Source organism: Peromyscus leucopus, chromosome 1 (assembly GCF_004664715.2).
Source record: "Peromyscus leucopus breed LL Stock chromosome 1, UCI_PerLeu_2.1, whole genome shotgun sequence".
Classification (NCBI taxonomy): domain Eukaryota; kingdom Metazoa; phylum Chordata; class Mammalia; order Rodentia; family Cricetidae; genus Peromyscus; species Peromyscus leucopus.
In genome coordinates this window covers 56,797,974-56,814,503 of record NC_051063.1, presented here as the reverse complement: position 1 = coordinate 56,814,503, position 16,530 = coordinate 56,797,974, and the positions used below count along the sequence as shown (strand labels likewise).

At 46.3% G+C, this 16,530-nt stretch overlaps 2 protein-coding genes across 2 annotated transcripts; one reads left to right on the top strand and one right to left on the bottom strand.

Annotated features, from left to right (window-relative positions):
* Positions 1–6,761: 6,761 nt before the first annotated feature.
* On the bottom strand, positions 6,762–8,618 carry Banf1 (BAF nuclear assembly factor 1). Its single transcript, XM_028892840.2, has 3 exons — positions 8,519–8,618; positions 7,823–7,961; positions 6,762–7,296 (listed from the first exon to the last, which is right to left on the bottom strand). The coding sequence occupies exons 2-3, from the start codon at positions 7,943–7,945 to the stop codon at positions 7,150–7,152; spliced, it is 270 nt and encodes an 89-aa protein (XP_028748673.1). The 5' UTR covers positions 7,946–7,961; positions 8,519–8,618; the 3' UTR covers positions 6,762–7,149.
* Positions 8,619–8,716: 98 nt separating this feature from the next.
* On the top strand, positions 8,717–12,813 carry Eif1ad (eukaryotic translation initiation factor 1A domain containing). The gene is made up of 6 exons (XM_028892839.1): positions 8,717–9,160; positions 10,371–10,587; positions 10,717–10,825; positions 10,919–11,027; positions 11,203–11,250; positions 12,488–12,813. The coding sequence occupies exons 2-6, from the start codon at positions 10,501–10,503 to the stop codon at positions 12,645–12,647; spliced, it is 513 nt and encodes a 170-aa protein (XP_028748672.1). The 5' UTR covers positions 8,717–9,160; positions 10,371–10,500; the 3' UTR covers positions 12,648–12,813.
* Positions 12,814–16,530: the final 3,717 nt, after the last annotated feature.

Genomic DNA, 16,530 nt, shown 5'->3' with positions numbered 1-16,530 from the left:
CCCTGCAGGAAGTTGTTCACCCTCCTGAAGCAGGGGTAGACATGATGAGAGGCACCCACTGTGCCTCCTGGCTCCCCACCTCCTGGCGAGAAGAGATGCGGTACTTGATTCAAGGCTGGATTCAGTCTTTCTTTAAAATTTAGGCAAGTTTTGGTCATAGATTTTGACAGTCATGATTTTTTAAAGGTATTTTACGAAAAAAATTATTTTTCTTTTGTGACAGGGTCACTCTATATAGCCCTGGATGTCCAGAACTCACTGTGTAGTCCAGGCTGGTCTTGAACTCATAGAACTCCACCTGCCTCTGCCTCCCAAGTACTGGGATTAAGGTGTGAGTCAACATGCTTGGCTCAAAAACAAGTTTTTTTTTTTCACTTTGAAGCTTGGTTTTACTTTATACAGATTACTTTATACATGATGCCATGTTTTCTTCCCCTTAAAATAAAAAGGTACTTTATTGTTGATATTACAGAAAACATTTGAGAGATCTTAATCTTTTTAAGAACAGTTTTTTTTTAAATATAAAAGTTTATAAGCTATGGGACATTTTCAGCTTATAAAATGCTCTATATTGTTAATATTTAGACTTAAAATAAAAGGCTAAAAATTAGGGTCATAGCCATAAGCTCCAAATGCTAACCAGAAACTGGGATGTTCATTCCTTTTGATGCAGCAAGACACTGACCTAAGCAGTCTGACAAAGGGCTTGAAATAGCTTCTGACTCCATGAGTCTTCACCCTTTGGGAGTTAAAACAAAAACAACAACTTTTTACAAGGGTGGCCTAGGACTACCTGTATGTCAGATGTTTGCATTGAGATTCAACAATGGCAAAACTCCAGTTATAAAATAGCATTGAGATAGTTGAGAACCAATGACTTAGAGAATGTTTCTCCTTACCCAAGGCACATTCAGGCTTATGAATGTTGTCTATCCTCCTTGTATTTGCTAAATTTATTAAGCTTAAGCTATTTAGATAAACTGATTCATATATATATATATATATATACATATACATATACATACACACACACACACACACACGTGTGTGTGTGTGTGTGTGTGTGTGTGTGTGTGTGTGTGTGCTTATCTCTCTCTCTCTCTCTTTTTTTTTTTTTGAATAAAACCAAAACTTATTATAAGCCATAGTCATCCTAGGGTCCCCCCTGCTATATAGCCTCCCTGGTTCTGTGGGTTGCAGTCTGATTGTTCTTTGCTTTATATCTAGAATCCACTTATGAGTACATACCATGTTTGTCCTTCTGGGTTTGGGTTACCTCACTCAGGATGATATTTTCTAGTTCCAACCATTTGCCTGCAAATTTCATGCTGTCATTGTTTTTCCTCTGCTGAGTAATACTCCATTGTGTATATGTACCATATTTTCTTAATCCATTCTTCAGTTAAAGGGCATCTAGGTTGTTTCCAGGTTCTGGCTATTATGAATAGTGCTGCTATGAACATAGCTGAGCATGTATCTTTGTGGTATGATTGAGCATTCCTTGGGTATATGCCAAGAGTGGTATGGCTGGGTCTTGAGGTACATCGATTCCCAATTTTCTGAGAAACCTCCATAGTGATTTCCACAGTGGTTGTACAAGTTTGCATCCCCACCAACAGTGGAGGAGTGTTCCCCTTGCTCCGAATCCTCTCCAACGTAGACTGTCATTAGTGTTTTTGATCATAGCCATTCTGACAGGTGTAAGGTGGTATCTCAGAGTCATTTTGATTTGCATTCCTCTGATGATTAAGGATGTTGAGCATTTCTTTAAATGTCTTTCAGCCATTTGAGATTCTTCTTTTGAGAATTCTCTATTTAGCTCCATAGCCCATTTTTTAATTGGATTGTTCAGTATTTTGATGTCTAGTTTCTTGAGTTCTTTATATACCACCACCACCACCACCACCCCACTTTGTTTTTCCATATGATGTTGAGTATTGTTCTTTCCAAGTCTGTGAAGAATTGTGTTGGGATTTTGATGGGGATTGCATTGAATCTGTAGATTGCCATTTTTACTATGTTAATCCTACCTATCCATGAGCATGGGATATCTTTCCATTTTCTGATACCTTCTTCAATTTCTTTCTTCAGAGATTTAAAGTTCTTATCAAACAGGTCCTTCACTTGTTTAGTGTTATCCCATGGTATTTTATATTATTTGTGGCTATTGTAAAGGGTGATGTTTCTGATTTCTTTCTCAGCCCTTTTATCATTTGTGTATAGGAGGGCTACTGATTTTTTTAGTTGATCTTGTATCCTGCACTTTACTGAAGGAGTTTATTAGTTGTAGGAGTTCCCTGTTAGAATTTATGGGGTCACTTACACTACTATCATATCATCTGCAAATAGTGAAAGTTCAAAAACAAGTTTTTACTACTGTTTTTGGTGCCCTTGCATCTGGCATCTCTACCAGACCATGCTGATAGCCCAGCTGCACCCTGCTTTGTGTATTAGAGGTGTGGGTCCAATGGGAAGTAGAAGTGTAGCCAGTGGCCATGGCTTGCTGAGGGTACCTGGTACCCATGCCAGGGTGGGTTATACACTTTGCCTAGACCCAGCCGTGGATGAACTCCTATCCATATCCATGTCAGAACAGTTTCTCACTCATCACCTGATTGTTAGAGCTTCAGATCGTGTTTTTGTTTCATGGTCTGTTTGTCTTGTCTTAATGTTTTTTGAGACAGTCTTAGTATGGAGCCCAAGCTAGTCTGAAACTCTCAGTCCTCCTGTTTGCCCTTCCCAAATGTTCAGGTTATAGGCACCCACTGCCACACCTGGGACTCCTCAGGATGTCATTTTTGTTTGCTTCTGTCTTTTAGTTCTAAAATATCACCAACACACAGGACAGGGCACACAACACACATTCACTGTGTATGTGAGAGATGGTAGACATTGAACCTAGGATTTAACATACACTAGGTAAGTAATTGCTCTACCATTTAGCTACATTTGAAGACCTATTCAATTCAAATGAGACAATTTTACCACCTCAGGGATCAGAAAATGAAAATGTCACTCCTATTTGCAAGCCCCTCCATTGTCACTGAACTTTCTTCTCCAAAGATGATGACTACGATTGATTTGGTGATTCCTCCCTTACCTATTGAGTTTTTTCTTTTTCTTTTTTCTTTTTTGGTTTTTCGAGACAGGGTTTCTCTGCGTAGTTTTGCGCCTTTCCTGGAGCTCACTTGGTAGCCCAGGCTGGCCTCGAACTCACAGAGATCCACCTGGCTCTGCCTCCCGAGTGCTGGGATTAGAGGCGTGCGCCACCACCGCCCGGCAATTTTTTTCTTTTTATATGCTTTGACCCAGGGTTTAAATCCGGAGCTTTGTGTGCACTAAGCAAGCATTGAAGCAGGGCAACACCCTCAAGGTCCTATCACTAATTTTTTGCAGTAAGCTGTTCCTTAGTTTTCTCTAATCTTACTATCTACACAGGGGTCCTTAAGCAAGAATTTACTTCTGATCATGAATGGAAGCAGGTCATGGTATAGGACTGTAATCCTAGCATTCAGGAGGTTAAGGCAGGAGAATTGCTGTGAGCTTGAGGCCATCTTGGGCTACACAGTGAGTACCAGGCTAGCCAGGACTACACAGCAAAACACAAACACAGAAATCCCAAGAACAGAACGACATAAGTTTCTCTGGTGTTTTGTTGTTGTTTTTTTCAAGATAGGGCTTCTCTGTGTGGTCCTGGAACTTGCTCTGTAGACCAGGCTGGCCTTGAACTCAGAGATCTGCCTGCCTCTGCCTAGAGTGTTGGAATTAAAGGCGTGCACCACCAAAGCCCGGCAAACCACATGGTTTTGTATCTGTGGTCTCGTGCTGAGATTACTCTGAACTACTGCACTGGTTCCCTTTCCCTGCTGTGCAGAACTTACACTCACACTGGGAACCGCCAGGCCGTACACTGCACGGTCTCACAGACTAGGCAGCTGTGAACATTTTTTTCTTTTTTTAATTTTTTTAAAAAATTTTAAACAGTAAAATATTTTCTCTGTAGAAAATAGTATAAAACGATAACATTTCCCAATAAGCCCTTTTAAGCCAAATAATAGCTGAATTATACATATAAATATTGATTAGATTCTGGGATACAGAAGAGACCTATTTTCATCTGTTCAGGGAGCTCTGTTTTACTTAAGTTGTGTAAGTGAAATTCCTATTCATCTTCTCCTTCACTGTTTGATTTACAGAAGACATTTTTCTATAGGCTAATCCATAATCTAAAACAATTTTAGCCTCCCCTCCTGAAAGTATGGCCAACATTTTCTTTCATCAGCTTGATACAGTACAAATTCTTATCCTAATAGTGAACTGTTTCATTAAAGCTTGCCCAATGAATGAGTAAAACCGAAACTTTTTCCTAGGGTCATCCTAGGGTTCTCCTTGCTAGGTAGCCTCCTTGGATCTGTGGGTTGCGGTCTGGTTGTCCTTTGCTTTATATCTAGTATCCACTTTTGAGTGGGTACATACCATGTTTGTCCTTTTGAGTCTGGGTTACCTCACTCAGGATGGTATTTTCTAGTTCCATCCATTTGCCTGCAAATTTCATGCTGTCATTGTTTTTCTCTGCTGAGTAGTACTCCATTGTGTATATGTACCATATTTTCTTAATCCATTCTTCAGTTGAGGGGCATCTAGGTTGTTTCCAGGTTCTGGCTATTACGAATAATGCTGCTATGAACATAGTTGAGCATGTAACTTTGTTGTATGATTGAGCATTCCTTGGGTATATGCCCAAAAGTGGTATGGCTGGTACATCGATTCCCAATTTTCTGAGAAATGGCCATACTGATTTCCACAGTGGTTGTACAAGTTTGCATTCCCACCAACAGTGGAGGAGTGTGAACATTTCTCAATGTCCTGCTGCAGGTACTCAGGAGTTTCTTACAGGCAGTCCTAAGAATGGAATTGATAGCTCACTGGGTGTGTCAGGCTTGCAAAATAACACTCAGGTGTTTTCCAGAGTGCTCACAGCAATTTACTCCCACCAACCGGGACCAGGTCCTGTAGCTCCATTTGCTCAACATTTGGTATTGTCTGATTTAAGATTTTTGCCAATCAGCTAGGCGTTAATGGCACTTGTTTTTCTGATTTCTAATGAAAGTGGACCCTTTCCATGTGCTATTTTGAAATCCTCTCTTGTGGCTGCCTTTCAGATTTTCTACCAAGTTCCCGATTATGTGTCCTTTTTTCTTTTTGCAATACTAGGGATTGAATCCAGGGCCTCATGAATGCTAGGCATTCTGCCACAAAACTACATCCCAGCCTGCGTCCCCCTTTCGTGTGTGCGTGTGTGGTGGTGGTGGTGATTCTTTTGCCTATGCGTGTGGAGGCCAGAGAAGGGCAGCATCTTCTCTATCACTGTCCACTTCACTTGTTGAGAAGGACTCTCACTGGACCTGAAACTTTCAGCCAGGCTGGCTGGCCAGTGAACTTCTGGGATCTGCTGCTCTACAATGGGGTGATGGTGTTATGGGTATGTGCAGCTATTCCCGTTTTTATGTGAGTGCTATGGATTTGAACTTGGGTCCTCTTGCTTTCACGGCAAGTGTTTACTCCCTGGCCATCTCTACAGACCACTTTCTTTTGGAGATAGAATCTCATGAACCCTAGACTGGCCTAGAACTTGCTTTGTAGCCAAGAATGACCTTGAACTTCAGATCCTCATATCTTCCAGTCATGATTATATAGAGGTGTGTACCACAACACTACCAACTGAGCCACATCACAGACTTTTTCTGGACAGCAGCTCTGGTATGTATTCTGGGTGAGGATTTTATTGATAAAAATACTCTCACCCACTCCATGCTCATCTCCTTACTCGGGTTTTAGATTTCAGTTTCTAGTACTAATGGAGACCATCTTATTAACATTCTCTCCATTGTGAGATCATGAACGTTTTCTCATGCTATGCCCAGTCCTGTACTGTCATTCTTGCTTTCCTGGATAGTAAACATGCAGAAAAGCATTTCATTTGCATGATAAGCAAGTCACCACTCAGTGATGCTCTTCTGTTGGAGAAACGAACACCAAGCAGGAATGAGTGTTAAACAGCATTTTACCTGGTCCTCACAAGCCTCATCCACAAGGGAACTAAGGCTCAGAGAGCATGGGTTGCGTGACATAGAAACTCTCCCAGTTACAGTCTGAGTTCATGTGGCTATTTTCTTTCAGCAAGTTCATGGGCAAATTAGCTTTTCTGAGCCCCAAATCTCTTCACCTCTCCAAAATAAAAATATTAAAAATGCTTTCAAATGATGTTAGTTTCAGGCTGGTTCATAGTATGAGTTTGAAAACATCGGGACTGGAATTTAGTTTTCAAGTTTAACTCTTTCGTTTCTCTGATAGCTGGGCAAACAGCAAAAATCCCACCCATTCTTCCCAGAGGCTAAGAGAACACACATGATGACTGGCAGGTGAACTCTTACCCACATCCTATCCACCCTCTTCCTGGTACCTTTGACTCCTACTGACTTTTCCACCAGGTGCTGCCTAGACCAACTGTTGACATCTGGAAGCCTACAGCCTACCTGGCTCCCAGGAAGAAATCAACCCACAGTCTCTCCCACATTATTCAGGAATTGGGACATCTAGGGCACCTGCCCAAGGCCCACATGGCTAGGGTGGCTCCCTTTTGGGAGGGAAAAGGGAAGCCACCAGTTTCGGTCTGCACTGATAAGGAGTGAGGTGGATGTGTTCAGCCCCTGGTGAAGACATAACTCCCAGCCTATCTGCTTTCCAACACAGAACACCAATCATGAAGGCCACTGACTTTATTAATCTAAAACTCTTTATAAGAAGTTACTATTTTTGCCAAAAACAAAAAACAAAAACAAAAAGGAGCCAAAGGGCATCCAATACATTGTGAATGGAAGGAGAAAGGGTCCAGGAATCCATTCAGGAAAGCTGGTAACTGTTGTCATGGAACTTTGGGGAGAGGAGGGGCAAGGCATGCAAGGGGGAAATTCCAAAAAGATTGAAAATGCTGAGGGGAGAGAACTCCCCAAAGACCTGGAGCACATAGGAGGTGAGTGAGACAACAGCAATCTTCTCCTTCATGGAGGACGGGGAGAAGCCCCACCCAGCTTTGGACTCTGGAGACTCGGTTCTGTGGCTGGGGGGCTGAGGAGTCCCCAGAGTACATTACAAGAAGGCGTCACACCATTCTCGAAGGCACCCAAAGCAGTCTCTGGACTGCTTGGCGTTGGCACCACACGTGTCTTTCAGCCACTCTCGGAAGAGGTCTTCATCTTTCTTTAGCACCAGAAACTGGCCGAGAACCACATAAGCCTGCAGACAGGAAAGGGCGCACGGCTAAGTGCCTCTTGGACTGAAGCCACAAGACAATGTTATACCACCCAGAAGGGGCTGGATCTGTGAAGCCAGGCAGGGTCAGTTGTGAGTACTTGAGAGGCAAGCCCATTTTTGTTCTGGTTGTTTTGCTTTGCTTTGCCGCCTAGACTGGCATTAAACTCGACGGGAATCCTCTTGCCTCAACCTCCCAAGTGCTGGGGTCATAGGGACCCACTATGCCTAATGTCACTTCTGAGACATTGAAAACACACCAAGGGGTAGGGCACAGTGGGGCACACCTTTAATCCCAGCAAGTGTGAGGCAGAGAGGCCCTGTCTCAAAAAACCAAAAACACACAAAAATGACCTTGCCTCCCCCGCTGCCGCCAAACCACCTCAAGTGATCTACCCCGTCCATACCCTCCCCAAAGCCCTACTTTTCCTCACTTCCCCTCTTTTTGCTTGGAAACATCTGTTGCCAGCTTTCACTCTAGCCCTCCCTGGCATTTGTGACCACCCCACACCTTGTCAAAGCCCCTTTCCTCCAGCTTCTTGCCCAGGACTTCACCAATCCCGGCCAGGCTCCCCACTGGCTTTTCCCCCATGGGCTCTGCCACGAAGTCTCGGTGCTTTTGGGAGGTTGTCATCTTGATCAGGTTTAACCTGGGAATCCCAAAAAAAGGCAGGTTAGGGCTGAAGAGCACAACTCCCCGGGGCAATCTCCTCGGCCAGCTCTTGTGGTTGCTTCCTCGATTTCCCTCATTGCACACCCGAGAAAACCGAGGGCCAGGAAGGCCTTTCCCGGCTATTCCGAAATCTCCACTTTCTGTGCTGACCCGATGCCAATACCAGCTTGGACTACCAGGTGGCGCACGCAAGGCGACGGGAAGATTCCCGGACTCCGGAGCCAGGGCCCGGCCAGGAGCTGTCACTCTCGGTGACCTTGGCTAGGCTGACACTGACCCCGCGGGGAGCGACCACGTGGTGAGGACAGCACACAGGGGGTCTCGTTACCCTCGCCGCCCCACACAGGCCCCGGGGCCGCGCGCCCGCAGCCCGCCAAGCCCACGCCACGCCGGCCCGGGGCCCCGCCCAAGCGCGCCGCGAGCCCCGCCTCCTCCACGCGCCGCGCGCCGCCCTCCAGCAGGGCCGGGCCGCGCCGCCGCAAAGGCGCCTCCGCCGCGAGTGCTCCTCTCCCCTGCTCCGCCGCTCACGCTCACCGGCAACTCTGGCTCTGGTAACGGCTCCTCGCGCCACTCAGCCGCTCCCGCCGATCCCTCAAGCAACTAGAATGTTCTTCGGCTTCCGCTTCCGGGTCGTCTGATAAGCCGCTTAAAAAAAAATTGGGCACGTCTAGCCACCCAGAGCCATAGAGTTGAGGCGCCACCGCTCACCGCGGCGCCCACAATAGTTGTGGTTTTCCGGTCCCTCACAGGAAGCCGCGCTGCTTTTTATGGTTTCTCCGGCCGCGCTTCCCGTCTGTGAGGCCGAGGCCTCCGAGGAGAATACTACTTTTTCCTGACCAGCACCCGGAACGCAAAGACTTAGGTTTGCCTGACTTGGTGGAGGGAAGAGTTAGAGGGACGGACAACGAAGGGGCGGGACATCCGGAGGGCTCCTGAGAGCCCCGCCCCGGAAGTGCAGTTCTCGCGGGTTCCTCCGAGTCAGGTCTATCTCCAGCCGGCTGACGGGAGCCGAGAACCCCGGGGGTCTGAGGCCGAGCGTCCGCCCGGCGCTGCCGTCGTGACCTCCTGCAGGTCGCATTGCCCTGATTCCGTTGACTGAGTCTGGACGTGCGTCGGGGACGGGCTGCTCTCGGCGTCAGCCTGGAGACCGGAGCTTGCTGGCGTAACGCCGAGCGGGTGAGTGCGGCGAAGCAGCGCGATGGTGGTGGAGTCGGTGTGAACCGTGGAGTGAGGAGGTCGAGCGGCTGTTTGTGGCTGTACGAGACTCGGGGGTTCAGGCAGGTGGAGGGAAGTAGTTCGTCCCAAACTTTCCCCAGACATTGCCAGGATGATCGGCCTGGAAGGTGCGTAGGCTTTCATCGTCACCGCAGGACTTTAACAGGGGTGGCTCTCGTAGGGCTTTCCCTGTCCCGGGCCAGGATCTGATTTTATTTACTTATTTTGTGTTATTGAGAGGGCATCTCACTATGTTGACCAGATTGGCCTCCATCTTCCAGAGAGATCCCCTTGCCTCCATGGGTTGGGATGTCTTGATATTAAAAGGCTCGAGCCTCCCCCACCCCCCAACTGAGACTGTAAAACTTGTTTCGTGGGTTTTTTTTTTTTTTTTTTGTTGTTGTTGTTTTTTCCGAGACAGGGTTTCTCTGTGTAGCTTTGGTGCCTGTCCTGGATCTCACTCTGTAGACCAGGCTGGCCTCGAACTCACAGAGATCCTCCTGGCTCTGCCTCCTGATTGCTGGGATTAAAGGCGTGCGTCACCATCGCTGGGCGGTTTTTAAGATTTACTCTATGTTGGTCGGTGGTGGCGCACGCCTTTAATCCTAGCACTCAGGAGGCAGAGCCAGGCGGATCTCTGAGTTCGAAGCCAACCTGGGCTACAGAGTGAGTTCCAGGAAAGGTACAAAGCTTACTCTGTGTAGGTTTTGCAGGTGCCCTTGGAGGCCACAGAGGGCATTGGATTGCCCTAGAGTTGGAATTAGAGATGGTTGTGAATCAGCTGGTGTGGATGCTGGGTCCTGACACATCTCTCTGGCCCTTAAAGGTCATGTTTGCTCTTTTTTTTTTTTAGACAGGGTCTCACTGTGTAGACCAGGCTGACCTAGAACTCAGCAGAGATCTGCCTGTCTCTGCCTACCAAGTGCTAGGAATAAAGGCGTGTGCCACCATCTGGCTAGCGCTTGTGTTTTGTTTTTTAATGATTTTTAATTTTTTTATGTTTATCAGTGTTTTTAAAAAGCTGCATGTATGTCTCCAAAAGAGGGCGTTAGATCCCGTGGGCTTGGAATTAGGGCCAGTTGTTAAGCCTCTGTGAGGGCTGGGAACCATACCTGGGTTCTCTGCAAGAGCAGCAAGTCGTCCAGTCCTGTAAAGTTCATGTTTTTAACAGGGCGAGGTGGCATTTTGTCGCATAAGGCTGTTCCCCTTGGAAGCAGTCCTGGCTTCTAAGACTGCCATCCAAATAACTGGAAGAAGAGCTGACAGCCTCCACGTCCTAACAACCCTGGACAGAACCCAGCATGTCTCAGGCCACCAAGAGAAAGCACGTGGTGCAGGAGGTGCTGGGGGAGCACATGGTACCCTCGGACCAACAGCAGATAGTGAAGGTAATGGGATTGGTCTAAGCTTTTCTCTACTCCCATTGGACCCCTGGGGTGTGGGAAGGACTCAGTGAGGGTTAGTGTGTGTTTGATCTAACTGATGATGTCCTTAATTGTTGGTCTCTCCTGGACCAGGTCCTCAGGACTCCTGGGAACAATCTGCATGAGGTAGAGACAGCACAAGGGCAGCGCTTCCTGGTGAGCATGCCCTCCAAATACCGCAAGAACATCTGGATCAAGAGAGGTTAGAATCACCCTCTACAACACAGAACCAGGGCCTTGATTCTTGAGTTTCTTCTTCACATACAGAAATGGCTTTATCTTTTGTCACCTACAGGGGACTTTCTCATTGTTGACCCAATTGAAGAGGGAGAAAAAGTGAAGGCTGAGATTTCTTTTGTGCTCTGCAAGAACCATGTCCGCTCTCTGCAGAAGGAGGGTCACTGGTACGATAGATAATCTTGATCGATGGCCCTCTGGCTTCTGGGGACAGTAGCATCCTCGCTAGTGAATGGGGTGGGGGTGGGGTGATGTTATGCTGTCCCAAGAGGGACATTGGAAACAGCTGTTTTGCTGAGAGGTTTCTCTTTGCTCTCTGACCTGGCTCTTCTCTTATCACAGGCCTGAGGCCTTCTCCGATGTAGCTGAGAAACAGAATAATATAAACAGGTGAGGAGCAAGCCCCAGCCCAGGGAAGACAAAAGTACAAGTTCATACCTTGGTGCCTTGAGGAGAAGGGTGATCCTGGTTTTCTCCTGTTGAGAACTCCGACATCAATAGTAGAGTGGATAGCTATGAGTATGGCTTGAAGGTCACATGCTCCAAATTAAAATGCTGGCTTTGCTACTTAATAGGCAAGCAACTTTAGGTGCATCATTTAATGTCTTCAGACAGATTCCTAACTGGGTGTGGTAGTACATACCTGTTACTCTGGCAGTTACAAGGTGGAAGTTGGAGAATGGGCTACAGTAACAGGTTCAAAGCCAGCCTGAATTAGTGAAACCTTTCCTCATCTAAGAGGCGGGATTATGCTGAGTAAGAAGGGTAATGCTTATGCAGTTGCTTAGTGCAGCAGTTCTCACCTGGGGTCTCCGCCGCTTTGAGGGTCGCATATCAGATATCCTGCATATCAGATGACATTTACATTCTGATTCATAATAGAGGAAAATTACAGTTATGAAGTAACAGTGAAATAATTTTATGGTTGGGGGTCACCACAACATGAACTGTGTGGAAGCCTGGCGGGCAGTGGTGGCACACGCCTTTAATCCCAGCACTGGGCGGCAGAGGCAGGTGGATCTCTGAGTTCAAGGCCAGACTGGTCTACAGATTGAGATATACCAGGACAAGCACCAAAACTACACAGAGAAACCCTGTCTCGAGAAACCAAAAAAGAGTGGAAGCCTTAGGAAGGTTGAGAACCTCTGTTTTAGTGCATTAGCACTAAATTGGAGCCCACTATGTGTGTCAGTGATGCTGATAGAGTTGTTGATTCCTTACTAAAACCAGTGATGGGGTGGGGAGGAGGTAATCCTTACTTAGTGCTTTCCTTTGACTGGGTTTCCTTATTTGCTCTGTGCTTCTAGAAGTCCTCCATGATGGATGGATGGATGGATGAATGGATGGATGGATGGATGGATGGATGGATGGATGGATGATTTCATGGATGATTTCTTGAGTCAGGGTCCAATTATGTAGCCCAGGCTGTCCTCAAACTCATCATCCTCCTCTGCCTCAGCCTCCTCAATACCAGGCCTGTGCCGCCACATCAGGGTTTGAGGTTCTTGGATTGTCAGAACCCTATCAGTTCCTGACTAGTTAGTTATTGGTCCTGATTTTCTGAGACTGGATTATAGGTGTGGTTTTCCCAGGAGATGTTACTTACTCCATTCTCTTGCTCACACAGACAGAGTCAGCCAGAACTCCCCACTGGACCACAGCTGTCAGGAGAAGAATCGGGTTCTGAAGACGATTCTGACCTCTTTGTCAACACCAATCACAGACAGTATCATGAGAGTGAGGAGGAGAGTGAAGAAGAGGAGGAGGAGGAGGAGGAGGCAGCCTGAGCCAGAAGGGTCCACTTCTCTACTTGCTCAGGGACTACCCCTTGGCTTTTCTGGGCTTGGACATTCCCAGGGTGCCCTGCAGATCTTTTCTTTTGGATGGGGACAAGGCATGGCCCCTTTCTGAACTGACGTAGAAGAATTAAACCCCTGGTGGGTGCTGACTTAACACTGGTGTCTGAGTGGCTCTCTGTGTAGGGAAGCTCATGGTGAAGTGAAAGCCTTTTTCCTGGTGGAGGCCTTGGTCACCTGGGGTAGAATGGGAAGGAAACAGGTTTGGCTGGGATCTGCAGCATGTGACTTGTTCATAGTACCTCTCTGGACACTTGGCACTAACCCTGTGCCTCCTTAACTAACAGCAGTCATTACCTGCTTACATTGAGTAGTGATTCCAATAGTTAAGGCCGTAACCTACGACCTATATCTATCTGCCTCTTAAGCACAGCTCAGGACAAATCCCATGGTGCCTTGTGAGCTGTTTCCCTTCTTCCTTCCTAGTTATCCTGTACTGCAACAGTGCTTACTACCTGCTGCCATATAAATAACACTCTGAGCACCTCTCTCTTTACCTTAGCCACCTGTCATCTCCAGAATGTGTCTGTGGTCAGGTTACCTCTATCCTTACCATCTCCTGTTTTCTTAGAATTTTGCTAATCTCAGGTTATTCACTATCTTACAATCTTTTCTTGAGATGGTCTCTATAGGACAGGCTTGCTTGGAAAGTCACTGTAGCCTAGGCTAACCAACTCAGTGGCTGTCCTGCCTCAACTCCCAAGAGCTGGGATTACACTATCCTGGCTGGGCTACTAACCTTCTACTAAAGGCTGTTGTAGGATCCCCATCCCTTGTACATCAGCATCATTTACTTACTTTTATATTTTTGGTTGTGAGCCTAGCCTTTAACGGCTGAGCTATCCCTCCAGCCCCATTTACTTACTTTTAAATAGTTCTCCCCGTTACTGTAGTTCAAAGATCCCTCAGTGGCCTAGGCACTCAGCAAACTATGCAAGCTTCTATAAACCATCCTCTCACTTTTTTTTTTTTTTTTTTTTTTTTTTGGTTTTTTTGAGACAGGGTTTCTCTGTGTAGCTTTGCGCCTTTCCTGGAACTCACTTGGTAGCCCAGGCTGGCCTCGAACTCACAGAGATCCGCCTGGCTCTGCCTCCTGAGTGCTGGGATTAAAGGCGTGTGTCATCGTCACCACCACCACCCGGCTATCCTCTCACTTCTTGGATTTGCTTCTGCCTGTACACTGCTAGCATTAACATAGCCATGCCGAATCTTCCTGAAGATTGGCCTCCCAGCTTAGTCTTTCCTTTGCTGGTCATTTGCTTCATTCCACAGTAGAGCTGTTTGGCTCTGTTGCCAACTCCTAATGTGCTTGTGTGCTTATTTTCATTGTGAGCTATGGGACTTCTACTTTGGAGCCTTCCTTTTGTTTTCTGAGGGATTTTTTTCTGTTGTGAATTGGTGATTGGTTGGTGGGGGGATATGGTCATTATGGGAGGTGTATTGGCCTCAGATATGATATATAGAATCTCATTTCTGAACAGGAAATCTTGTGGCCACACCCTCCCCCAGCTCTCATTTATCCATTCTTCATGTTTTTTGTGATACTAAATGTATACTTGGGTATACACATGTATAAAATATAGATGTATATACATGGAAAAATAAAACAGATGGGTTAAAGATAATCTATCTTAACTTCTTTGAAATTTTTTAATGAAGAGCTTTTTGTTTTTTGGTGCTAAGGATTGAACCTAGGGCCTTTAGCACTTGGATTGGTGTTCTAAACTTCATCACAGCTTTTTAAAATCTGTCATTTATAGGAAGGAGAGACCTAACTTTTTTTTAACTAGAGAAAGATCCACTTGTGCCTATCTCATTCACTGAATGGCTCATTGTTTCCTCATTGGTAATGCCTTTTTAAAAATTCATATTCAGAAAGGTATTGTTGGTTCACACCTTTAATTTTTTTTTTTTTTTTTTGGTTTTTCGAGACAAGATTTCTCTGTAGCTTTGCGCCTTTCCTGGAATCACTTGGTAGCCCAGGCTGGCCTCGAACTCACAGAGATCCTCCTGCCTCTGCCTTCCTGAGTGCTGGGATTAAAGGCATGCGCCACCACCGCCCGCCACACCTTTAATTCTAATCTCAGTACTTAGAAGGCAGAGGGAGGCAGATCTCTTGAGTTCTAGGCCAACCAGAGCTACATACTGAGATCCTGTTCAAAAAAAAAGAAAACGTTATCACAGCACGTCTTTGATTACAGCATTTGGGAGGGGAGGCAGAGAACTTGTACCTCTGTGAGTTACAGGCCAACTTGATTTACAAGTTCCAGGACAGCCAGGGCTACATAAAGAAATCCTGTCTCAGAAAAGCAAAAAACAAAACAAAAACCTTCCTAACCAGGGTGGCACGATCTCTAACCCTTGGGAAGGTGAGACCAGTGGATCAGGACATTACCACCAGTCTGGACTCAGACTTTGAGGAAATCTGCCCTGTGGTCTTTGTACCACACATTTTGCAGTACACTTGATGCCTCACAGTTCCCCCACTCTACATCCTGAGGCCATCTCTCATTTCCTCATTACATAATTTTAGAATCAACTTAGTTGTGTCCTTTAGAAGTCCTCATGGCGGGGCCAGTGGAATAGCTCAGGCTCACAGTTGCCAAACCTGAGGACCTTGTTCAAACTCCAGGATCCAGATGGCAGGAGAGAACCAACTCCTGAAAGCTGTCCTCCACCCTCCACCAATGTGCCTAGGCACTCCCACCCCACCTCTGCTCCAGTTGTGAGTTAACACACATGCACCCGCCAGGCCGTGTTGTGAGTGCAGGGATCCAATCCGAGGTTTTGTGCTTGGTAGGCAAGCACTCTGCCAAGTAGCATAGGTTGTTTGTATTTTTGAGACAGGGTCTCTACATAGCCCTGGCTATCCTGGAATTCTCTATGTAGACAAGGCTGGCCTCCAATTCAGATATCTGCTTACTTTTGCCTCCTGAGTGCTAGGATTAAAGGCGTGTAGACCATGTTATATATTGTGGTTTTTATAGTGGGTTTTTGTTTTTGTTTCTCTGTGTAGTTTTGGTGCCTGTCCTGGATCTCACTCTGTAGACCAGGCTGGCCTTGAACTTAGAGATTGCCTGGCTCTACCTCCTGAGTATTGGGATTAGAGGCGTGCGCCACTGCCACCTGGCCCTATAGTGGTCCTTTTATGCTTAGTTTTATGCCAGAGCCTCGTGCATTGTAGAAAAGTGTCCTGCCACTATGTTACCACCTCAGCTTCTCTAATATTTTATTGTTTTGGGTTTTTGTTTTTAGACAGGGTTTCTTTGTGCAGCTCTGGCCATTCTGGAACTCAGTCTAGATCAGACTGGCCTTGAACTCAGAGATCTGCCTGCCTCTGCCACCAAAGTGCTTGGAGTAAAGGTATGTGCCACCACTGCCCAGCTTTGGTTTTTTTTTTTTTTTTTTTTTTTTTTTGAGGCCATCTTGCTATATAGCCTAGGCTAGCTTTGAACATGAAATCAGTGTCTACCTACTGAGAACTTTCTATGTAGACCAGACTATCCTTGAACTCACAGATGTCCATCTGCTTTGCCTCCCGAGTGCTGAAATTAAAGTTATGTGGGGGTTTATTGTTTTTGTTTTGTTTTGCGACTTTTTTTTGTTTTTCCAGACAGGGTTTCTCTGTGTAGCTTTGTGCCTTTCCTGGAACTCCTTTGGAGACCAGGCTGGCCTCGAACTCACAGAGATCCGCCTGCCTCTGCCTCCCGAGTGCTGGGATTAAAGGCGTGCACCACCCCTGCCCGGCCTAACTTTTTATTACTTTATTTTATCCGGGTGTAGTGGTACATGCCTTTAGCACCAATATGGGGGG

Excerpts from the sequence above, each read along its gene's own strand:
- Banf1 (XM_028892840.2), bottom strand. The coding sequence starts at position 7,945 with ATGACAACCTCCCAAAAGCACCGAGACTTCGTGGCAGAGCCCATGGGG. Across the intron at positions 7,297-7,822 it reads AGGAAAGGGGCTTTGACAAG|GCTTATGTGGTTCTCGGCCA; the intron begins GTGTGGGGTGGT and ends TCCTGTCTGCAG.
- Eif1ad (XM_028892839.1), top strand. The coding sequence starts at position 10,501 with ATGTCTCAGGCCACCAAGAGAAAGCACGTGGTGCAGGAGGTGCTGGGG. Across the intron at positions 10,826-10,918 it reads GAACATCTGGATCAAGAGAG|GGGACTTTCTCATTGTTGAC; the intron begins GTTAGAATCACC and ends TGTCACCTACAG. Across the intron at positions 11,251-12,487 it reads AAACAGAATAATATAAACAG|ACAGAGTCAGCCAGAACTCC; the intron begins GTGAGGAGCAAG and ends TTGCTCACACAG.